General features: G+C 40.2%; 2 protein-coding genes across 7 annotated transcripts in view; one reads left to right on the top strand and one right to left on the bottom strand.

The window, feature by feature from the left end:
- fhit (fragile histidine triad diadenosine triphosphatase) overlaps window positions 1-24,932 on the top strand; it is a 232,453-nt gene that overhangs the window by 75,042 nt on the left and 132,479 nt on the right. For all 6 annotated transcript variants that reach the window (XM_046379966.1, XM_046379948.1, XM_046379956.1 and 3 more), the window contains exon 4: window positions 15,147-15,271. In XM_046379966.1, the coding sequence (XP_046235922.1) occupies window positions 15,166-15,271 (106 nt within the window). In that variant the 5' untranslated portion in view covers window positions 15,147-15,165. The remainder of the gene's footprint in view (window positions 1-15,146; window positions 15,272-24,932) is intronic.
- Window positions 4,394-5,936, bottom strand: LOC124057116 (general transcription factor II-I repeat domain-containing protein 2). Its single transcript, XM_046385252.1, has 2 exons — window positions 4,484-5,936; window positions 4,394-4,398 (listed from the first exon to the last, which is right to left on the bottom strand). Exons 1-2 carry the CDS (start codon window positions 5,934-5,936, stop codon window positions 4,394-4,396), a joined length of 1,458 nt encoding a protein of 485 aa, XP_046241208.1.

The following is a 24,932-nucleotide window of genomic DNA, read 5'->3' as shown; positions in this document are numbered from 1 at the left end:
TATCTTGGGTTAGTTCACTAAAAGTAAATAGGTTAATACTGTACACACAGCACTATAGAATATGGGAGGTGCCATGGAGAAAGAGAGAAAGAGAAAACTTTACTTAATTTAAAATTTTAATGTTTTTTTGTTTCTTTTTAATTCTTGCTCCTGATTTAGTAATTGAAGCTTTCCAAAATGTATTTGTACTCTCAATTTAATATTGTTTTTGGCTCAATAATCAACATAATTGGAATAAATGACATTTACCTTTGTTTCCCCTGACACACATACTTTGTTACTATCTAAAGTACAGATAGTATATAGTGGCCCTCTATTGTCTGTTACCTTTCTGATATTTAAGGTGAGAAATATCTATAGTGTGTTTATCTATCCATTTGCGTCTGTTCATATGTCTGTGTATTCATTATTTAAGGGGCTGAAGTTGAGCTTATGGGTTCAGGGAATCTATGCTGTGAAAGCAATTTGAGATTAGAGCTGTGGGTGGCTGCCATTTACACCAGCCATACATGTAATTGAGGTTGCCCTCGGTGTGTGAAGTCAGAGCAGCTAAGCGCACACACAGGATTCAGTCGAACAGTGGTTGTGGTACGTGACAGCAGCAGAAGCAAAGGGCTATCCCAATGCAGGAAAGTCAGAGGATACAATAGAATGCAATCACTTCAAACTTTATTTTGTCAGTATATTGTTTACATACACCGAAATTCTTTCTCTGCATTCAAACCATCTCTGATTGAAACACACACACATGCAACATGCAGTGAAACACACAGGAGCAGTGGGCTGCCATGTCATGCAACCGGGGAGCAATTGGGGGGGTTAAGTGCCTTGCTCGTGGGTACATCAGCCGACTAATGGGGCGGGGGGAGGGTGTGGGGACAATTGATCAATCACTCCACCACACCCAATTTTTTCCTGCCAGTCCAGGGTGGAATTGAACCGGTGACCCTCCGGTCACAAGCCACATCTCGAACCTTGAGGCCATGGCTGCCCCCCCAAAAGTCACATGATATATCACATAACATTCAACATGTGACACAACATGTTTCATTCATTTCATGTTCCAATTGCACTGATCCATTTTTAGGACACCTGGAGGCAATAGATATAAGTTAACAGTGAGTTAACATGGTGAGATTCTAAGCAAACAGTTCCCTTTTGTCAAATACATTCAGCTGACAAAGAGCAACATTAACATTCAGATGAATCTTAATTCAGTATTCACTCTGCTTTTAGTTCTAGTTTGCGCTCCCAATTCCTGTAAAGCAAAATATATGAGCATATAAGAGCAAAATGTATCTCTTTAGCTGCTTAAATACTCCTATGTTTCACTAGCTTGTGACTGTTTGTTTGTCAGAACTTTCCACTGAAAACAGTTTTCTACCTAACATGAGGTTGAGAGAACAGGGTTAGTAGGTCATAAACCAAAATGATGGGCTACAGGAGACTAAACATCTTTGTGTAGTTTAAACAAAGGAGTAGAGATCCATTTTTTGTAGAACAATAAGCACTTTTCTATCCACATGTTGTTAGGCACATTTTCAGCTTGCACATCAAAAAACCTGAGTAGGAAACACAGAAAAAGTGCCCCTGTGCTTCTTCTAAAATCTTGCTCAAAAGGCAAAACTAAGATTATGTGAACACCAACTACAACAAACAAAAAATTATTCTTTCTTCTTGCTCTGAACTATATTTGATACCAACTGTTGCAACCACCAAAAGTAGATTTTAAAAAAGCACACATGGTTGTGCTTGGACACATTTGAAGTTTTGGGAAATTTACATTTTTATTGTAAACCCTAATACTCTGAAGACATGGTCCGGTGTTTCGATGAAGTTTTCAGAAAGGAGGCTGGGAGGGAAAACATGCAAAGCAAAGCTTCAAAGCACTTTCTTTAGTTCTTGTCGTATTTTTAATTTCTGAGGAATTCATTTTTAAGCATTGTGCTCATGGGCTGAACTGAATTAGGATCACAAAAGGGGAACATTGAACTATGCTTTAAATCAGTCAGACCTGTTTGCACCCTAACACATTCTCATCCCAGGCGGTCAGATAGTTTGTCAGTGCCTCTTGTGTCTTATACAGACGCCCCTTTATCTGTGGCCAACACATAAAGCCCTGTACCCCTCATATCTCATGCAGTTGCACAGAGTACCCTTTTTTTTACCTGTGGCCCACATGCAAAGCATTCCTTCCACAAAGCTTCTCTAACATGTGATTCATAAGAAATGGTAGTTTGGTTAGGTTTAGGTGCTAAAACTATGTAGTTAGTTTTAGGAACAGATCAGTGGTGTTTGATTTCATGCAAGACATAAAGGTCTGTGGGAAAGTGATTATTTGATGAGAACTTTTCTTCCCTCTGCCAAACACCTAGATGACGTCAGAACTACAGCAACTAGAACAAAGATTCTCTCTCAAAAGTGAAAGAATTGCATCTCCATTTTTACACCTCTTTCACACGATGACACTAGAAGTCAGTGGCTCTGAGCACCTGGCTCCAATCTCACAAGCACTGTATTGACCAGATATTGATGGTTTAGAATCAGCACAGCAAGTGAATAATGTCAGAATGTCCTGCACAGCTACAGTTCTAAAGGAACTCACTGATACCAAAGTTGATTATAGCAAAATTTCCAGTGTTTTATTGGCACAGATGTTTGATTGGACCATCTCCACTGCCTTGAGGAGTGGTGAAACTGCTTACCCCAGCATGGTGCAGAGGCAAAACATTTACCCATAATGGATCATCACAGACAGCTGGGGGTAAAAAGTACATTTTAAACGTCAGCTATGGTGTAGAGGGCCAGGTATTGTTTGATGGTAGTGAAAATGGCTGATTAATAGAGGTAGTCTTGTGCACTGAATAGTCCAGGCTAGAGGGAGAGAGAGCACAAGCTTTAGCCCCTGATCAGGACGAATTCTGTGTGTGTTTTTGTTTGTCTTGTCCATAAGGTGGTCTTGTTGGGGGGTGGCCATGGGTGTCCCTTTGACCATCAGTGTGAGATACACACAGTGTGCTGTAAATAGGCATGAAAAGGGTGTAATGCTTCATGGCTGCTTACTCAGTCAATCAGTGAAATAAGACATTTTCTTATTGTCTGTGTGTGTCTGTGTCTGTAGACAGCTTAGCTTCACCTTTGGTCAAAAAAAGCCCCACACAGATCTGCAGCTCTTTACACTTCAGTGACAGAGAGAGAAAGCAGGCAGAGACAGAGATGTAATCTGGTTACTATGTTTTCAATGAACTCCAATCTCACTCCCTGCATGCCATATTAACTGGGGTCTGCACAGCATAGTCCAAAGGCTGACACATAAAAATGGCATAAATATAGCTAAATAATAAGAAAGTAAGGAAATACGGGCAGAGAGCACTGTGCCTGTTGATAAATACACCCTTACAGACTTCTAACGTGTCATAAGTGGTGATTGAGAAGAATTATTTTAGTGTGGGTTTATGCATTTTTTAGGGAAATTCTGCGTAGTATACCTTTAAATCTCCAGTCAGCTTTTGAGCGGTTTATATCTTTTATTGGTAATCTTTAAACCTGCATTTGATTGATGATCTACAATCCATAGCAACAGATGGCTGGTTGTAGAGAAAACAATATTGTACTTCAAAATAAAAATGAGTGCCTGAAAAAGTACTTCGAAGGCCTTGAATTGGATTTACAGCTTTGTATAAGAACCCTGTCTGTAGTATGCTGCAACTTATTTTTTGGAGTATAAATATCACAGGTCAACCAAATTTCACACCTTTTTTTATAGACCAGGGGTGTCCAAACTTTTTTCATGGAGGGCCACATGCAGAAAAATATATGAAAGGCTGGGCCACTCACTAGAGATTAGGTTTATCACGTCACCTCTAGTGTATAGTCAGTGCATTGAATTTGACAAAATCCATCAAATTTAGGTAGACTATGCTTGATAACTGAATATGCTTAAAGGAAAAAAAAACCTACATCACTTTCCATTAATGAATTTTCATTTATTTTATTTTATTTGTTTCAAAAAGGATTGTCAGCTCATTTGCAGCAGCCTTAGATTGCTTCTTAGTCAGGATGGTGACTCCTCTTCATAGCCCTGTATAAAGGGTGAAAATAAGATGCAGTTATTGAGGTTTTATTAATAAGTTATTAAAGTTGTTGACACAAACTAACATTTGCTAGAAAAATGTTATCAACTTAAATTGTCTGAAGTAATTAAATAATTGAGCTTGTGAACACATGAATACTGTATGATATATTTTAGCTCACCTTTAATAGGAACAGCGTTGCACGTAGTGGGAGCAGTGATGCTGCGCTTTAGACCGAAGCATGGCTGGCAGGTCAGGAGTGAGTTTGGTGGTTGAGATGTGAAGGACATCACGGAGGTGGCTGTCGGTCATTTTGGTTCTCAGTCTGCTTTTGTTCAGAGTTAACAGAGAAAACGTTTGCTCACAAATGTATGTTGAGCCGAACAGACTCATCATCCTTTTTGCGTGACGGCGCATCAGAGGAAACTCGATCGTTTCCAAGCGCTGGTAGAAGTCGGGGAGGGAGAGCAGCAGATGCTGATTCTTCAGAGAGTCATCACACTGCATTTCAATAAGCTCCAATTGCAGACTCTCTTCCACTTCTTCTGCATCCATCAGGAAGGGAGTTGAGAACAGCTTGATTTCTTTCTCAATGGCAGAGAAATCTTGGAAACGCTGACTGAATTCTGTCTTAAGAGATGTGACCACAGACACACATTTTTCTTTTTTTGCAGAAAGGTTGGCGTTTGGAAAACCACACTTAATTTCAGACAGCGTGGGGAAGTGCGCAACATTGAAGTTACGCAGTTGTGTCTCAAAGAGACGGAGCTTTGCGCCGAATGCTTTCATGTGCGCGTAAAGCTGCGGCACAAGCTGGTCTTTGCCTTGCAGGCTCTTGTTCAGTGTGTTAAGATGACCAGTGAGATCAACTAGAAATGCCAGGTCTGCCAACCACAGAGGGTCACTTAGTTCACGGAGAGGCTTGTCCTTCTCTTTCAAAAACTGATCAATTTCCGATCTCATGGAATAAAACCGCTGCAGCACGGAGCCGCGGCTGAGCCAGCGCACATCACAATGGTAAATAACGTCCCCGTATTCAGCATCAACATCAGATAGGAAAGCTTGAAATTCTCTGTGATAGAGCCCCCGTGCCCGAATTATGTTCACAGTTTTCACAACTGTATTCATCACATCATCAAGCTGGACTGTCTTGGCACAGAGGGCTTCTTGGTGGATGATGCAGTGCATTTTAACGGCCTCACCTCCGCTGTCCCGTACCTTGGCGCTCACCATTGAGGCCACTCCTTTGTGCTCGCCTGTCATTGCCGGAGCCCCGTCCGTTGTAACTCCACACAGTTTGTCCCATTTAAGATCCATTTTGTCAATTGCATCTGACACAGCTTCAAACATGTCCTTTCCCGTTGTTGTGCCCTTTAGACTCCTCAGATCAAGCAGCTCCTCCGTAACGCGAAAGTTATCATCCACTCTTCGCAGAAAAATCAGCAGCTGCGCGGTGTCTGTAGCATCGGTGCTCTCATCACATGCAATGGAGTAAAAGTCAAAAGCACAAGCTTTATGTGACACTTGGTGTTCTATGTTAGCTGACAAATCTTCGATTCGCCGCACAACTGTGTTTCTGGACATGCTCACGTTATTAAATTCCTGCATCTTTTCTGGGCACATCGTTTCTGCGACTGTGACGAGGCACTGTTTTATAAAGTCGCCATCTGAGAAAGGTTTCCCGTGCCGCGCTATGAGTTCAGCTACCCTGTAGCTTGCTAATGTCGCACTTTCTTGTATTTTGTTAGCACGGAGAAAGCACTGCTGTTGAGCCAGCAGGCTAGCTGCCATCTGCTTAACTTTCTCTTCCCGCTCAGCACCAGTGTAGGACGTGTAGGTCTGATGCTTGGTTTCTTCGTACATTATAGTCTTTCATCACTGCAACACTTTCATGGCAAATCAAACAGACACATTTCCTATTGACTTCCATGAAGAAATATTCATTTTCTGCACTCACTTGCTATCTTGCGTTTCTTTGGTTCTCCCATTTTGGTCACGCGCGGCAAAAGTTTTCTTTTATTCATTTTATTTAGGGGAAAACTGAGGGCAATATTCAATTATATTTTTAAAACTTGCTGCGGGCCAATAAAAAATGGGCCACGGGCCGCAGTTGGCCCGCGGGCCGTAGTTTGGACACCCCTGTTATAGACCAATCAGTTATAACATTATGAAGATTCACCAAATATTTAGTAGGTCCCCCTTTTGCTCCCAAAACAGCTCTGTCATATGAAGGCATGGACTAACCACTAAACCTCTGAAGGTTTGATGTTGTATCTAGCACCATTGAGATCTAGAGAATGTGGAGTCCAAGTCAGTGCCCCAAACTTATTGTTCTGTTCCTCTAACCATTCTTGAACCATTTTTACAGTGTGCCAGGGTGCATTATCCTGCTGAAAGAGGCCACTGACATCATGGAGTACTGTTTCCGTGAATGGGTGCAGTTTGTCTGCAACAATGTTTAGGTGGGTGGTACGTCTCAAGGTAACATCCACATGAATGACAGGACCCAAGGTTTCTGAGCAGAACAGTGACCTAAGCCTTACTGATTCTGCCGACTTGCCTTCTTCCCATAGTGCATCCCAGTGCCATGTTTTACCCAGTTTACCAACGCACACACACACCTTGCCATCCACATGATGGAAAGGAAAACATGATTGATCAGACCAGGGCACCTTCTTCCATTGCTTTATGGTCCAGTTCTGATACTTACATACACATTGTAGGTGCTTTTGGCGGCGGACATGCGTACCCTGATTGCTCTGCGGCTACACAGCCCCATACACAACAAAGGGTGACGCTCTGTGTGTTTTGACACCCTTCTGTTGGAACCAGCTTTTTCAGCAATTCCAGCTGCGGTAGCTTTTCTCTTGGATGAGACAACATGGCCCAAATCCCCAACTGCATCAGTGAGCCTTGACCCTGCCACGATGCAGTTTTCCCTCCTTGGCCCGCGTTCGGTAGGCCCTTAACACTGTAGATTCAGGACCATCCCACAAGAGCTACAGTTTTGGAGATGCCCTGACACGGATGTCGAGCAATCACAGTTTGGCCGTTGTCAAAGTTGCTCAAATCCTTATGTTTGCCCATTTTTTCTGCTTCCAACACGTCAACTTCAATGACAAAATAGTCACTTGCTGCCGAATATATCCCGTCCACTGCCAGGTGCCATTGTGTGGTGTGCTTCGCTTCTAGCACTTCATCCACACCTCTAGGATCGACAGCAACGGCATTGGGATGCCATTCAGACTTGATAAATGTGGTGGGATGGTATCAAAGGGAGGAGAAATGATCAAAATGAGGGGATTTAACAGCCAGAAGGCAACATTGCAGATGTACAGGAAAGCTGCAAATACCTTGGGATCCCACAGGCCAATGGAAACTATGAGGAGACTGCAAGGAAGTTAGCTATAGTCAAATGCCTAAAGAGAATGTGTCCTGAAAAAATCAATTGAAATCATGGAAGCACAAGAACAGGCACTTAGAACAAGATCAATAGAGGCAGGGGTATACCATACCAGACAGGACCCCAAGTGCAGGCTGTGCAAAGATGTCCCTGAGACAATGCAGCATATAACAGGAGGGTGCAAGATGCACAGAATGCACTGTTATGAAAAGCCATAACCAGTGTATACTGTTGTGGAACGCCATAAGCAGTGTATACATACGTGTGTGTGTGTGTGCGTATGGGACATGACCTTGGTGTCCTCAAAGGGAGTTATGGCCTGTGTGTGAGTGTGAGCATTCTCAGTAAAAGGAAGACATCAGTTTAGTTTTTGTAGCTGAAATGGATGTTGGCATTTACAAACTGGAGGTGATAAAATCTGTGTAAAGTAAAGAGTAAGTGGGTCATCTCTCCACGCAGTGAGCTAATTGCAGCATTCTAGTTCTTAATTGTGGAATTGTCAGAGTGCATTTGGAATGCTAATGCAGGAGAGACAGCTGGTGAGAGAGAGTGGATGAGTCTTCGCAGACCAAATCCAAATTCACCCACGGCCCTTTCTCTCTCCCTCTGTCCCTCTCTCTCTCTCTCTCTCTCTCTCTCTCTCTCGCTTTTCTCTCACTCTCCGTCTCTCTCTTCCTCTCCCTATCTTTCCCTGCCCCTCTCCCTTCTTGTTCACACCATGGCTCACTTTCTCTCCCTCTCTTTTTCTCTGTAGTGGCTGAGCAGTTCAGTTAGGAGGATGGAGAGATTTGGGAGGAAAGAGGGAGGTAGCACAGTGCCGTGATTATTTTCAGGCTCCAGCCTTCCTCCTCTTCTGTCTCTCTTGTTCTTCCAGGATGAGACCACACAGCCCACCGAAATGGAGCTGTGTAATTGCTTAGGCGTAATTTAACCCCATTACAGTAAGTCATGCACACATTTTAAAAACCGGGACATTCTCTCGCAGTCATCATTTGGTCTAATTAAATTGGTCATGGCATCATGTAAAATGGTCATTCCCTAGCCCGACTCTCACACTTCTCAGACAGACATGCCTCACTATTTTAGCAATTGTTTCAGGACTTTTAGGTAACCTTTGAGCCCAATGGTTTTTAAATTTGTATTAAAATTCAAAAACTTTTTCGAATTTATTTGACAATAATATGAATATTATTTTGGATGGCACATAGTGCAGTGGTTAGCACTGTCGCCTCATAGCAAGAGGGTTCCAGGTTCGAATCCCGGTCTGGGCCCTTCTATGTGGAGTTTGCATGTTCTCCCTGTGCCTGCGTGGGTTTTCTCCGGGTACTCCGGCTTCCTCCCACAATACCAAAAACATGCACATTAGGTTAATTGGCTACTCTAAATTGCCCCTAGGTGTGAGTGTGAGAGTGTGTGGTTGTCTGTCTTTGTGTGTACCCCGCCTCTCGCCCGTAGTCGGCTGTGATAGGCTCCAGCTCCCCCCGTGATCCTGACGGATAAGCGGTATAGAAAATGGATGGATGAATAATATTTTAACCCGATGAATCAGAATTCCTCAACAATCAGAATATACTCATCACCATTAAATTCTCTTTCACTTAAAAATGCATTTTGTTATTATAGGTGGCCATGCTATTTACTGTCATGATAGCATGAACATTTTCAGTATAAATAAAGCAACCTGCTGGAAACCAGTAAAAAAAATTGCAAAGTATCATGCATCTTATTATCTTATTAGTCTTCAAGTATGAAAACTGTTTATTGTTGTATGTTGTATGTTATTGTTGTATGTATGTATGTCGTTTATTATTGCTGGCTGGCTTACCTCGATGTTGTTAACTTAGCCCAGTTTGGATGAACAGTTCCATGGAGCATTAACTAATGGGAAAATTAATTGTGAAGGACTATGACTCAACGGTTTGAGTCATATAGAGGCTGTATTCTTTGGTTGTGCCTGTTACTTGAGGTGAAGAGTCATCCTCTGTGCATCTGTTTGTTTTGAATTCAGGCTGGTGAGTGTCAATTTTGACAATATGTTAAAAATTTTCCTAATAACATAAATTAGCAGATAGACATATTTTTAGTACTCAGTCAGGGATGTTACCAGGCCTTCAGCTTTACTCATGTTCACTTTCTCTGCCACTCAGGCAGCATCTCTGAACATGTGCCAATCTGTGCACTCAAAACTGTGCTTTCAAGCTGCTGTAGCTTCATCTGTCCACACTTTAGCAGATTCAAATGATGGTTTGACTCTTTATACTAGCTTAGATAAGTTGGCACAAAAAGCAGGGGAATATTGTCTGATATGCAAATGGAGGAGGGCTTTGTACCTGCCAGGAATGTTGAACATCATCAAGGGTATTTCTTCCCTTGGTTGGGATGTGGAAATGCTGTTGTAGGTAAAACAGTTCTATTCAAATTTAACTGTGCTGTAGCAGTAGAAAATTGAAATTAATCACCAAGAACTGTAAGGTTCTGCCCTTATCCATAATAGGATATATGAACGCCATTATCAAGATTTCTTGTACAGTAATTATTAATTAATTGATTTATTATTATTATTATTATTATTGTTAATTAATTATTTGTGGGGGGGTTTTTTTCAAGTTCGTTTTCATTTCATTTTTCAAGTTCAAGTTCAAGTCAAAATGCTGTTCACCAAAAGTGAAAATAGAAACCTTTCCATTTGAAATACCTTTGGACCATTTTGAGTTTACAGGTGCACTCGAATGCAAAGTCCCTGTCAGCACGCACTTTGCCATACAAAGGGATGCAGATTTCAGAGTTTACAAGATGACCTTAGTTTTCTATTATGTATTTATGTTGGTAAAAACATTTACCCACCAGTGAGGCAGACAGCGTTCAAAGCTTTAGTCACCAAATTGAAAACGTAACTTTATTTGGCGCTTGGAAGGAAGAATTTTAGACTTAAGAAATGAAGGGGAATAATTGGTTTGTGAGATGATTTTTTTAAAAAAAAAAAAAAAATCGTTTAATCATTTTAAACTGCAAGTGTTTTTTGATTTTGTCATGTCTAAAGTTGTCTAATTTGTGACTAGAGTCTCACTCAAGACTCGAGTCATGTGACTGGAACTCAAATCTCTGACATTTTTCATCCAAAGCCATCAGAATACACCTTTATCAGCTGTCACCAGCACACTGGAATTTTGAACACATATAAAACTGATCACCTAGGCATATCAAAGTGTGCAACAAATGTTAGTAATACTGAGCAGCCATAAACACAAAGTTACAGTGTGCGCTGCCTGCAGTGTCATTCCGTATACATGCAACCAAATACAGAGTATCACACAAAGTACATTCTATGAACTCAGCTCTTTGTTGAAACAGGAATTGCATGAAAATCTCTGAATGTAATTATCAAGGATCACTCTACACTCCTGAGTGTGTTTTGGCCTTTGGCTAATAGATGTCTGTCAAGAAAAAAAATCCAATCTAGAATATGGTCTTCAATATTTTAGAAGCACATTCTTATTTTGATACAAAATTTGCATTATTTAGAGGCTCAAATATTTTTTGATTTCAAGAGATTTTCATTATTAGCTGCGTATCATTATTCTCATTTTTGTTTATGAGTGTTGGAAACAGAAATATAATGTGTATGTGTCAGCGTTACAGTTGTGTAACAGTTGATAGAGGAGTCAAATGTGACATCATCTTTCTATCTTGGACATGGGCCAGTAAGCTCTCCATCACAGTAGAGAGCTACCATGAGAGAAACAGTGGCACACAATAATGTCTTTTTTTGACTCTACTGCGATTGCTTTCTGAGTAAAAGGAAAATCGTGAACTTAATTTATCTTCTTAATTCCACAGACTGATATTTTCCACCACAAAGGTCATATTTTGGTAAAACTGAGATTTATGAGGATGTCAAACCTTGAGGGCTGTTTGAGAAATTGATAATTACTTTTTATAAGCGAGGTGTTGGATTACAGGAAGTTTTTAACAGTTCATATATGTCCCCCTCAGCAGCTCTGATACTGAGCCTTTTACCTTTTAAATAGGCCATCATTAGCCACACTTTCATGCTTCCAAATTTAACTGCTCAAATTAAAAAAGGATACATACCAGAAATTTAGTCAGGCTAAAGTGTGACTGCAAACTTTTCATTCCTTGCCTTTAACATTGTTAACACTAACAGTGACTTATATTGACAGTGTAGTTTTTGGTCAGAAATGTGGTGTGTAATGCATCATTAAATCAAAAGCAAATCAAAAGCAAATCCTAAAAGCTAAAGGAAAACTAGCGCTTGGACAGCACAGACCTCTCCCAAGAGCAAAAGTCTAGTCTTCTGTAAAATCTGCAAGTGGAACCATTATATATATATGAATATATTATGTATTAGAATTATTTGAAAATATGACTGTGCCTCACTGAAACCTCATCATCCCAACTATGCACTCATTGTACACTTCTAAATTGGAATACTTGTGTAAAAACCAGAATATACTTCATAATCATGTATGGATGTACAAATATAAAATGTTCAGACTGAAGTAACATCATGAATATGGCAGCTTTGTTATCAAAAACTGTATTTTCACAAGGAAGAAATTTCTACTTGAGTCAAATTTGCAAAATTTGCAAATAGGAAAAAAACCTTATCAGTATAATTAGCTGCATAATATGCAGTAATGGGCATTTGGGCATCTACATTTAATAAAGGCTCACTACACTGAAGCTGACCCCAGGAGAACTGTTCAACATGTACACAAGATACACCTGAAGAGCTCTGATCTGAAATGGCTAGTGTTTATCCACGCCTGTTGTCCATCCTCTAAACATTGTATTAGTCTTAACTTATGACACCATTAGATAATTTCACAACATATATTAGCAGGTGACGTTCCTTGTGTCTTATTACATTTCCCCATCCCAGATATTCCCTAATTATTACGACACCCTTAGTGTATGTCCTCTTTTTATTTAATAATCTTCTTTGGACAGATTACACCAGTATTTCCCTTCCTTGTTCTGGTTTTCCAGTTTTTAGTTATTACCAGTTCAAGACACCATTATGTCTTAGGTGTTGCTTGTGGTATTTTTTAAAAATAATAGTTTTATGCAAGTGTTCTTAGGTTTACATCGAGGGTACAGTGAGGGTACATGGACAGAGTTCACAAGTTCATAATAGCTATTGCATCCTTATTAACTTATTAACTCATTTCTTTCTACGTCATACTAATGTACTTCCTTAAATTAATACGGCATGACTATCACAAAGTATTGCATGCCATTTTCTTCTGCACATCACATATCTTGTCAGAAAAAAATTATACCACAGTGGTTAGGAGTAGCTGTTAGCTGTGTCACCAGACAGCTATAACTCAGTACATTTCCTGTGTCAGCTGAATTTTTTTCCCCCATATTCTGGAGTAAGATAGTTAACTATAGACTCTCATTCCTATGTGGTCAAATACAAATGCTTTGGGTTAGTGTACAGTTGGTTTTTGTTGTTATGACCAAACTTTTTCCCGAATCACCTTCTGCACTTAAATGTGTGCAAAAAACTGATTTGCTTCTGGTGCCAAGTAAGACAATCTTGAAATGCAAAATTTCAGATGTCATGTTCAGTAACAAAACCAGCCTTGTGCCACCTTAAACGATAAGGACCAGAGACTTGATGTCTAAACATGATGTAGAGAAACTTGTCCATGCTTTTATCTCTGGGAGGCTGGACCATTACAATGAACTGCTCACATGTCTGTCTAAGACAACAATCAGACAGCAAAAAAGCTCATACAACTCCAGTTCTCAGATCACTCCACTGGCTACAAGTTTCTTACAGATTCAACTTCAAAATTCTGTTTTTTGTCCATACACTGATCAGCCATAACATTTGTACATCCTGCCAAATATTGAGTAGGTCCCCTTTTTGGTGCCCAAACAGCCCTGATCTGCCAAGGCATAGACTCCACTAGACCTCTTAAGGTATGCTGTGGTATTTGCCACAAAGTCTTTAAATTGTGAGGTGGGGTTTCCATGGTTCGGACCTGTTTTTCCAGCACATCCCACATATAATCAATTGCGTTGAGCTCTGGAGAATTTGGAGGCTAAGTCAACACCTCAAACTCATTGTTGTGTTCCTCAAACCATCCTTGAGCCATTTTCCCACTGTGACAGGGTGCATCATCATGCAAAAGAGGCCATTGCCACCAGGGACTACTGTTTCCATCAATGGATGTGCTTGGAAAATGGGTGTATGGTGGAAAAGAAAACATGATTGATCAGTAAGGTCACCTTCCATTGCTGCATTGTCCAGTACTGATACTCACATGCCCATTGTAGGAGCTTTTGGCAGTGGACAGGGGTTAGCATGGGCATCCTGACTGGTCTGCAGATATGCAGCCCCATACTCAACAAACTGCAGTGCACTGTGTGTACTGAGTCCTTTCTGTTGGAACCAGAATGAACTTTTCCAGCAATGTGAGTCACAGTAGCTCTTCTATTGGGTTGGACAAGATGGGCCAGCCTTCACTCCCCACATGCTGCAGTAAGCCTTCCTCCTCCATCTGTCACCGGCTCACCAGTTTTCTTTTCTTGGCCTTCTTTTGGTATGTCCTATCCACTGCAGACCAGGAACATCCCACAAGAGCTGCAGTGTTGGAGATGTTCTGACCCAGTTGTCTAGCCATCACAATTTGGTCCTCGTGAAAATTGCTCAAATCCTTATACTTTCCCATTTTTTCTGCTTCCAGTACATTAACTTTAATAACTTTAAAGTATTATCAATGTTATTCACTTAAGCTGTCAATGGTTAAAATGTCATGGCTGATTGGTGTAAATCACTGAACAATTTAGGTCCAAGATATGTCTTGTATGTGCTGGCCCCCTTCAAACTCTCAGGTTGACTGGTTCTGGATTGGCTGGCTGTCCCAGAGTCCAAACTAAATGTGATGAAGCTGTCATTTGCTTCTATGCTACTCTAAGTACCTTCAAATCCAAGCTAAAGACCTACATGTTAAACATTACTTTTAATTGATTTTCTTTTAAATCAGATGTATTTGTTAATTTGTTTTATTGTGTTTGTTTTGTTTTGATTTTGGATGCTTTGATTGCTGTTTTTTCATTTCACTTGCTTTAGGTTGCTTCTTCCTTATTTCTTCTACTTTTCCCTGCATACTCTGTAAAGCACTTTGGATTGACTTTAGATATAGAATGTGCTCTAAATAAATAAATTTACCCATTGTCATAGCTTTCCATATCAGCAAGTAAAAAAAAACAAAACAAAAACTTTTTGTTTTTTCTTAATTTGCCTAAGTGCTGGTATAGGCATTACAGTGAGAGTTTTTGTTTCTTCTATTAATACTGGATGACCACCAGTTGTACATGTCTGGTGAAAACAGTCAGAGTGAGATAGAAGGACATTCGAACAACAATCTGACAGAGTGGAAGCGGGGAAGCAAGGCTGCATGTCCTGGTCTGGGTTAAAATGGTGTATTAGATTAAGCAGGTCCACACCCTCAAAACATTCTTAAAGATATATCCATACCTCCTTTCTCAGTGCGAACATTAGATGAGTCGGATCCTCAAATAAAAAAATTCTGTAAGATTCTTCAGTGAGGGCATCCAGCTTCATGTAGATGATTCCGAATCCTTGTTCAGTCTCTTGTTATTGACAGCAGCTGTCTCTGCATGTCTTCCAGGCCTCTGCATCAGTGAGACATGTCGACCCTGCGCTTTGGACAACATGTCATCAAGACTTCGACTGTGATCCTGCAGACAAAACTGTCCTTTGCTCTGGTTAACAGGAAGCCTGTGGTGCCTGGACGTATCTTTTATTACTTACAGGTGAGAGGTGGGCCTTCTGAACTCAGTATTGTTTGTGGATTGAAGTGTGTGTTAACACCTGAAAGACTCTCTGAGTCTTAGTATTAATTTGGATAGATACTGCAGATAGAAAAAGAGATAGATAAAGAAATTTCTGACTTTCCGTTCAGATGTTTTTTCTTGAGGCTTCATGAGTCATTGACTTTGTAATCCACACTGCAGCAGGACACCATATATCCATGTAAACACATATTTATTCAACGTAACTGCAACTCTCTGTGATTTCCATGCAACCTGGTTCGAATATATCTAATACTATAATGAAGTAATTTTGAATCAAAGTTTTCCAACTTCAGGACAATGCATGTTCCCTTCCAGCTGCACAACATCTCTAAGTGTGATATAGAGATATCTGATTTGCCTACTTCATTCTGAAAACAATGCTTAAAGCACATGATTCATCAATATGTGGGATATAAGTGTAACACAAACAAGGGAATAAACAACCCCCCAAAAAAACAACTTAAAAACATCTTAATGAGCTCTCAATATGTGCTAAAACCAGCTACCATTAACTAGTGGTCCTGTAAATCACAAATGTAATATTCCTTTTGTTTTGCTTTGCAAGCTTAAGGGACGTAATTATTTATGTTAGAGCAGATTGAGCAACATTCAGATGGGATCACGTTCTGTTTGGTTTAGCTCTTAGAACTTTCTCCAAGTATATAAGTTCAAAAAAGTAATAATGTTCAACATCAGTGAATATGGTTTTTATCTCTGCTGTAAGACTTAGATAGATTGTAATTAACATTTTATGTGAAAGGATGAATACCTCAGCTGTACTGTATGTAGCTGTTTATTATGCTGGGGTGGCGTACAGCAGGATGGTCATTGTTGTACATGAAGCCCTCACATAGTTATCAGGGTGACATTGGCTTTGTGTTGGCATCGTGAATTAGCCTGAGTTCACCTAAGTTCCACAAATAACTGCCGTTCTGTTGATCATCCTTCAGTCATTATGTAAATCTTTAATATCAAATTTCCTGAGGGCGACTGTGGCACAGGAGGTAGAGTGTGTTGTCCACTTATCAGAAGGTTCCTGCGGTCTTCATGTCAAAGTGTCCTTGAGCAAGACAATGAACCTTGAAACAGAGCAATGCTTTCTGATGGATAGCCTCAGTGTGCGAATGTGTGTGAATAGGTGAATGCGACAGTAGTATGAAAGTGCTTGGTGGTCAGTACAACTAGACAATAACTGTACTGTAAGTACTATCCATTTACCACTTACTGTGGAAGTCTCTGGGGAGATGATTGACTTGACCTCATGTCAGTGACGTGCAGTCAGTGGAGGCAGGCATCATGAAGATAATAGATAATAAAATAAGAATTAATATTTTCCACTGCCCTGTGCTTTAATGCAATTTCGGTGTGGTTTCGACAAGTTTTGATCGTTTTTATAGTCAAAATCGCTGAAATCCTGTATTTCCTGTTCAAATACAATGGAGAGACGAGAGGTGAGGCAGTGCAGAGCCTCCCCCCAGATGGCACAATCCTTCACAAAGTGGATTGAGAGCGTGTGCACTTGGCGCGTGCTTGTTGTCATTTCTCTGTATGTTTCCAATATCCTGCTTGAAGACACTTTTATTATACGTCTTAATTGCCATAGTGTTCGGTAATGTATTTCATGTATGTGTGCAATATTTTGGTTTTGTTGATCAAACGAAAATCCACAAGGAAAAAGCTTGCCGTGAGGCAGCCAGTACCTCTGCCTCACAGATGGGGGTGATAGTGAGCCTGGTCGAGAGTTAATACATGGTTTACTTTTGCTACCAAACAATCCAGTACACTTTTTTTTGTTGTTTTTTTTTCTCGCTAGCTTGCCCATTTCTGAAACATGTTGGACCACAGTTTTTACATGGTTGAAGTGCAAACTGAAATGGTCTCTTTTTGTCAGTACCTTCCTGAACAGGTGGAGAAAAGGACTGGAGAATTTTTATAAATTGATTCATTTTATTCAACACCATTGAAATCTATTGCCTGTACCTTGCCTATTGAGTATACCAAACTCAACAAGTGAATAAAGCAAATAAACCAGGTGTGCCGAGACACATTTCAAAAAAGTGACAGAGCAACACTCATGGAAATCATACAAAAATATGAAGTACCGGGATCAATAACAAGAACCGATAATTGGAGGGGCAACAAAGACATGCCCAAATGTTACGAGCATCAGACTGTTTATCACAGTCGTTTTTTAAAAGACTCTGTAAGTGGAGTACATACTAATACTATTGAAGGAAATTAGTGCTCGCTTCAAAAATACATCCTTAATTGATGGAAAACAAGAGAAAAGATCTGACTACCTTTAACCATGGCCATGGATAAAAGAAATGGAAACGTGTATTAAAAGGATTCTCTGAATTTTTTTCCACACTCTGTGGAACTGTGGAATTGCAAATATGCTTCCTCTGAGCCACTATAAATTCAAAATTCTTTGACTGAATTGTGATTTTATACTATTTTATTAGAATTATATGTTTGTAAATCTGACTTTGAAAGTCAGTGCCTCCCCAACCACAAACCTCACCGCACGTCACTGCCTCATGTACATATGAACTCAACAAATTAATTGGGTTTGGCTTCACTCTGGAACAGTTGGGCACTAATACACACAACTGCTCACTCACGATAGACCTGCAGTGTTCTTGAAATCCCAAATAAATGTGTGTTGAGGTCACAGCAAGGTTTTATGTTATCCAAATGATAGAGAAGTTGCACTGCTAAAATGTGCTTGTCTACATTAATCTATTTGTAAAAGTTCTTGCATAATATAGGGGAAAAGAATGCAAATGTACACAAATGACTGGTGTGTGTGAGAATATGATGGTGTTGTAGAGCCACGTTGTTTCTCAGCTCCACAGTGTGTTGAGTTGCATGTTCTCACCACAAGCTTGCCAAGATAGAGACAACCAAGATTATGAGATGTAATTGAGTGAGTGTAATTATACTTTAAAACTTCAATAAGCAATCATTTTTTTCAACATCTGGGTGCTGAAAACTTATTGAGTGGTCATGGGTGATGAGAGTGTATAGTTTTATCAACAGCAGCTCAACAGTGTTTGAAACAAACATACCCAGGTTGTGGGGGCAGTAGCCTCAGCAAGGAAGCCCAGACCATCTTCTCCCCAGCCACCAAGATACCAAGGTATTCCCTGACGAGACATACAATCCCCCTCATGTCTGGGGTCTGCCCTGGGGGTCTCCTCCCAGATGGGCATGTCCGAAACAACTCCCCAGGGAGACATCCACGAGACGTCCCAAACAGCCCAAACCACTTCAGGTGGCTCCTCTTGATGCAAAAGAGCAGTGGCTCTACTCTGAGCCCCCCCTCTCCCTTTTACCGACTGAGAACCATGGTCTCGTATTTAGAACTGCCAATCCTCGTCCCAACCGCTTCACCCTTCCCAAACCGTCCCAGTGCAAGCTGGAGGTCACTGCTTGATGACACCAATAGGACTACATCTTCCCCAAAAAGCTGTGCCTAGAAATTCTGTCCATAAAGATTATGAGCAGAACTGGTGACAAAGGGCAGCCCTTACAGAGTCCAACCCTAACTGGAAACAAGTTTGACTTGTTGCCAGCAATGTGAACCAAGCTTTCACTCCGGCAATACAGAGACTGGACAGCCACCCATAACAACAGGCCATCCACACCATACTCCCAGAGAACCCCCGAATGATGCCCTGAGGGACTCAGTCGTAAGCCTTTTTCAAGTCCACAAAACACATGTGGACTCCCGTGACCCCTCCAGCACCCTTGCGAGGCTGTAGAGTTGGTCCATTTTTCTACGACCAGGACGAAAACTGCATTGTTCCTCTTGATCTGAGTTTCGACTAACGGACGGACTGTCCTTTCCAGCACCCTGGCGTAGACTTTCCAAGAGGCTGGGGACTGTGATCTCACTATAGCTGGAATACACCCTCTAGTCCAGAGCCCAAGCTGTGCATCGAGGTGAGACCAACTATATCTAGCTGGTATCTCTCAACTTCTCGCACAAGCTTCCCCACCAGTGAAGTGACATTCCATGTCCCAACAGCCAGTAAATTTCTTTTAGCAATACTAAATTCTAAGCAGAGGAGTGATAAATACGACATTATTCTTTTGTAATGATGGATAAAATATAAATATAATCGGAAACGAAAACATTTTGTTGTTGAAGCTTGTTTCTAAAGATTGTTCTCTGCAGTGGAGATAAATGAAGACCACGATCACTTGTTACAATAACAATCCGTTACCTATGACTATGGGTCTGTAATAAAATGGAGTGAAAACTGAGAAAAAAAAATAAAACTGAGGGTTCAGAGAGATAATGCAGTCATTAATAGCACAGCCTAAAAACAAAATGCAATCAATGTGTTTACTGACAGCAGTTTAACAAAGTACTTCAGGGCCCATGTGGTCACATTCTTTTACACAATCATGTTTGATAAAGTAGTGAATTCCACCCTACCCTTGCTTGTAAATGACTCACCTTTCTAAAAATGCACCTTTCATACCCAATCATGATATGATCACCCGTTACCAATGAACCTATACTTACCTGTGGAAGGTGTTGGAAGTTGAAGGTGTTTTTTGAGCATTCCACAACTTTCCCAGTCTTTTGCTGCTCCTGTCCCAGTTTCATTCAAAACATCAAATTTAGAATAAGTATATATTTACAAAAATCAAAACATGAAATATACTGTCTTCATACTGTTTTTCATTTAAGTATCAAGAACATGTCAAAATGGATTAGGAAATTATCATGTGTATGTGATGTGTAATAAAGCGTCCCTGACAGTGGTCTTCAGTAGAGTCAGTGTCTATCTTATTGTTTCTCTCTGACTTGACTTGAACATTCGCTGCTCTGTGGAGCACTTCCTAAAGCCCCCTCTTGTTGCCTGGCAACTGATGCAGTCTTTGCTTAAGTGAACCTGCCCTTGATATAAAGGCAGCTGTTTAGTATACTATTGAATCTTTGTGAACTCCCTGTTCACCTCCCCCAAAACAAAACTTTTGTCTAGTCATCATTGTATCCAACCAGCATGAGTGGGAGAAAAAACTCATTTGCATGATTTCCATTGCTGATTTGTTTGAATAATGTTCTTGTTTTCTTTCCGAAATGATAATCAGTTCTTGACTTTATACTCAACTTCTCAAGCTCTGCTCTCGCCTCACATAACTCCACCAGGGAGACTTCATTCTTTGCTCTACTATACAGCTCTATTCTAAGGCCATACAGTAAGTTATCATTATTTCAAATCAAATTTCTCTTTAAATATTACTCCTGATTGCAGAGGATTTACATATTTTGAAGCCACAGAAGAGAGTATTGTGTCAAAAGCAAAGGTTCTAATCAAAATCAGTCTGCCAAATAGATCTGTGCCCTGAACTGTAGCTAAACTCTGATTTGAAGAAAAGTAAAACAAAGCCACAGTAGAAATTCAGATATTGCAAAATGTATCTCTTAGGCTATATGATTTCAACATCCACAGCATAGTGTGGTGTAATGTGGGAGGAACATGGTGACAGCAGTAATATATACACTATATTGACAAAAGTATCCAGACACACCTCTTTAGGGGCTGTTTGTCAGGGGTTGGGATAGGCCCCTTATTTCCAGTGAAGGGAAATCTTAATACTTCAGCATACCAAAACATTTTGAACAATGCTAGGCTTTGTCTGTCTTTTGGCAACAGAACTTTTCTATTCAGCAGTGTGTACCAGCTGTGCCCCCATGTACAAAGCAAGGTCCATAAAGACATGGTTGAAGGACTCTGGTGTGGGAGAACTTGACTAGCATGCACAGAGCCCTGACCTCAACCCCTTCGAACACCTCTGGGATGAACTGGCCTCTCTATTGCTCTACTGCATGAATGGGCAAAAATTCCCACAGAAACACTCCAAAATCTTGTGGAAAGCCTTCTTTTAATGTGTTTCACATTGTAGTTTGGTGTAGTTTTTCAAAAGCTATATCTCCTTTTCACTGGTAGCACTCACTTCACTGGTAATACCTGAAGGTTTGACTAATACCTGGAACAATCATTCCTGTCCTGTTAAGTTCTAGTGCAATGCCAAACGTTAGACCCGACTTGGAAAAGAGAGATATTTCTAGTTCGCTCTGCTCTGGCTCAGCTGTGAGCCAGAAAGCTACAGTTATGCTAGCAAGATTCAAAGTCAGTAATGTTACCTACACCTCACAAACCGTAAATATCCTACAGGTGACCTGATTGGCCATCTGACAAGAGACACTCTTCCTCACAAAACTTTACTTGGTCAGTGGGAGCAAACGGTTGTTGTCTTTTCCTCATTTGTAGATTTGCTTTTTTAAAAACATAGCAGGAAAAACAAGGGATTCTGCGCAGCTGAAACTCAGGAGTGTGTGTTCAGTCAATTAACAAACATTTATTAATAGGGAATAAAGAAGGCTCAGGAGACAGCACCCTTAATTAATGACTAGAACAAGAAAACATGCTTCAATTTGCAGTAGTGATTCACAGGATCTAAACGCATATCAGGTCTGCCACTCATCTGTTCTAGTTAATATGGACTAAAAAGATGGCAAGTGATTACTGAATGAACATCTTTTTATGCCCAAAGAACCGATTCCACATTGCATGATGGAGAGCTGTTCCTTCTTTGCACCGCTGACACTTGAAGAGATGGCTTACAAATGAGCCTCCACCACAGGGCTAATTTCCTCTGGTCACTGGGCTCCAATAAGAGAAAGCCAGTCTGATGCTGCTCTGCAAAATGTCCGAAACAACATAAACATATTATTTAATTAGGTATCTTCTTTGTCAATGAATTCTTTGGACCAAGAACTAGTTTCACGCATGTAATAATTCTATTAAAATGTATAATTTGTAGCACTTTTTACTTAAGTTGCAAGTGGCGGTTAGGGAAAGGGTTGCAGTTAGCAAAGCCACAATACTGTCTCTCATTATCCAGAAGCCTTGCGATAGGACTACATCTTCCCCAAAAAACTGTGCCTAGAAATTCTGTCCATAAAGATTATGAGCAGAACTGGTGACAAAGGGCAACCCTTACAGAGATCCTCAAATGTCTATTACAGTAATGCGATGGTACTATTGCAAATGTCAGGGACAATAAAGAAGTTATTTCCTTTTTCAGCTTCTGTTCTTTCCAGACATAGTCCTAATACTAACATACACAAGTAAGTTAAAGTTGCGTAAGTTACTTTTTTTTTTCTTCACTAACAGTTAAACACTTCTACACAGTGCCATTGTATTTGTCATGTATTTCTGAAACTTATTCCTCTTAAGACAACTGCTGTAGCTTGAAACTATTTTATCTTATCATACTAGATAAACACCCACTCTTTAAGATTGTGGGTAAAATGACTGGGTTGCTTTCATCCTTGCTATTCTTGTGCTAGTTCTTATTTTCTTTCTTAATTAATATAAAATTTAATCCAATAATTTTGTCCGTTTTGACTCATGCTTGTTGTTCTCTGTTGTTTCGAGAAAGTGTTGATATTTTATCTGATTTCACTCAGTTATTCTATGTGTCTGTGTTCTGAGGCTTTAAAGGACAAAATTGTCCTGTCATGTTGTCTCATTTCAACCTTCTGTTGGTCTGTTTCAGTAACAAAGTTACTGTATACATGTAGGCAGTGTAGTATCTAGCATTTAGCATATTGCCACAAATGTGTATGCATTTTATTTCATCCTCTGATTCACATCCTCTGTTCCCTTGTCAGGATACATGAAACTGACAACCCTCACCCACCTCCACCCTTCAACCAAAACACACAATACATCCCTTCATCCAAACCCCCCACTATTCTGTTTCCCATATTCACCCAACTGTGCATGTATCACTGGTGTTTGCATGCCAGGAACCATAAAAACTAAATTAGGTCATCAGTTTCTCTGGGCTGCAGGAGGTGCTGAGCTTTGACCTTTTCCCCCTGCTTGTTCTCTGGTGTGTTTACACTCATATCTGGCCAAGGGGGTTTGTTTGTTGGCCAAGCCCCCACAGAACTCTCACAGCCCACTTCAGTCTGGACAGCAGGCATCTAAGGCCATTGCAGGAAAAGGCACCAAGGCACAGAGGGAGGGGTGGGATCAGATATGCATACATCTACACAACCACCCTTAAAGGAAAAAGAAAAAAAAGACATGTGTTCAAGCATGCAAGCCATGGTCTGGTAATAGAATCCAACTTCTAAATCCAAACAACAGCAAAGTAGTCACAATGTATTTTATCTATTTTTACCAGAAAAGGTATAAATTAGGAAGCTTCATCATAACATTAGTTAAAGTTAATGTAGCCTTTATTTCTTTGTGCCACACGTATTTACTTTGAAGATTTAATTTCCATCTGATAGATTACTTACCTTGGAGAATTCTTTTTGTGTATTTTATACAATGTTTGGCTTTGATGTTTGACTTTTTCACTTGTGCATTTTTCATATGCAATGCTTTATAGACACTACTTTGTTCTTTCTTCTTTGTAATCGATAGCTCACAGATCTCACTGGAACTCAACTCCATCTTTACAAAACAACAATTCATCTGTGCCTGGAAGATTTGAACTTTTTTTCAGGAACTCGGTCATTGTTTAGAACAATTGCCTGCACTTTTAAAGATATACTTTATGTAATGGTTACTTTGAAGTGCTTGCAGTGTTTTTGCAATTTAAACTCTGAAAATATATATATATTTTTATTATTATGACCTGATATCATAAGACATGATGAACTGACATTACTCCTGACATGATGATTGCTATAACATGAAAACAGGAAGCTTTGCATTTCTGCATACTTGATTTTTTGCCTCTGCTGAGCTGGCTTTCAACCCTAGCTTCTCTCGTCTTATGCGGAGATATAGCACACAGATAGGGATGAGCAGCAAAAACGATAATGACGGTATTGGAAGGATAAAAAACAGTGTTAACAATAATAATGATGATATTAGTAGTGGTGGTAATAGTAGTAGTAATAATGTAGAACTATGACAAGTGGTAATAACAGTCATTGGTGTCAAGCAAGACCACAGCAGGAGGTCCAGCCATGATCCATGTGAACCTGTGACACAAGCACAAAGCACAAAGACTCTGGGAAAGAAGTCAAGTTCGTGACAGGCATTGATGGAACTTGAATATGTATGGGAAGAGAATTAGAGCAGTAGAGGAGAAGGAGTGCATCATGGGAGATCCTCTGGCAGTCTAAGCCTATGGCAGCATAACTAAAGGCCATCCTAGGCCAGCCCTAACTCTAAGCTTTATCAAAATGGAAAGTTTTAAGTCTGCTCATGTACATAGAGAGGATGTCTTACTACACACTGAAACCAGAAGATGATTCCGTAGAAAGGGAGCTTGATAACTAAAGGCTCTGGTTCCTATTCTACTTTTGTTGACTCTAGGAACCACAAGTAGCCCTGCATCCTGGGAGCATAGAGTCCAAGTTGGATAATAAGATACTTGCTAAAGTTTCAAACTAGAGATGGACTCCAAAGCAGCAGACAAATGAGACAAATTAAAAGCTTAAAGTCTTTAATTGCATGTTCTCCTTGTGCTTTCCCTGTTTTTTTTCCGGGTTCCTCCCACAATACCAAAAACATGCACATTAATCATCAACATAAATTGGTTACTCT

The sequence above is a fragment of the Scatophagus argus genome, chromosome 3 (genome assembly GCF_020382885.2).
Source record: "Scatophagus argus isolate fScaArg1 chromosome 3, fScaArg1.pri, whole genome shotgun sequence".
Classification (NCBI taxonomy): domain Eukaryota; kingdom Metazoa; phylum Chordata; class Actinopteri; family Scatophagidae; genus Scatophagus; species Scatophagus argus.
The sequence above is the reverse complement of the archived record's forward strand: the minus strand, read 5'-3'. Positions and strand labels throughout refer to the sequence as shown.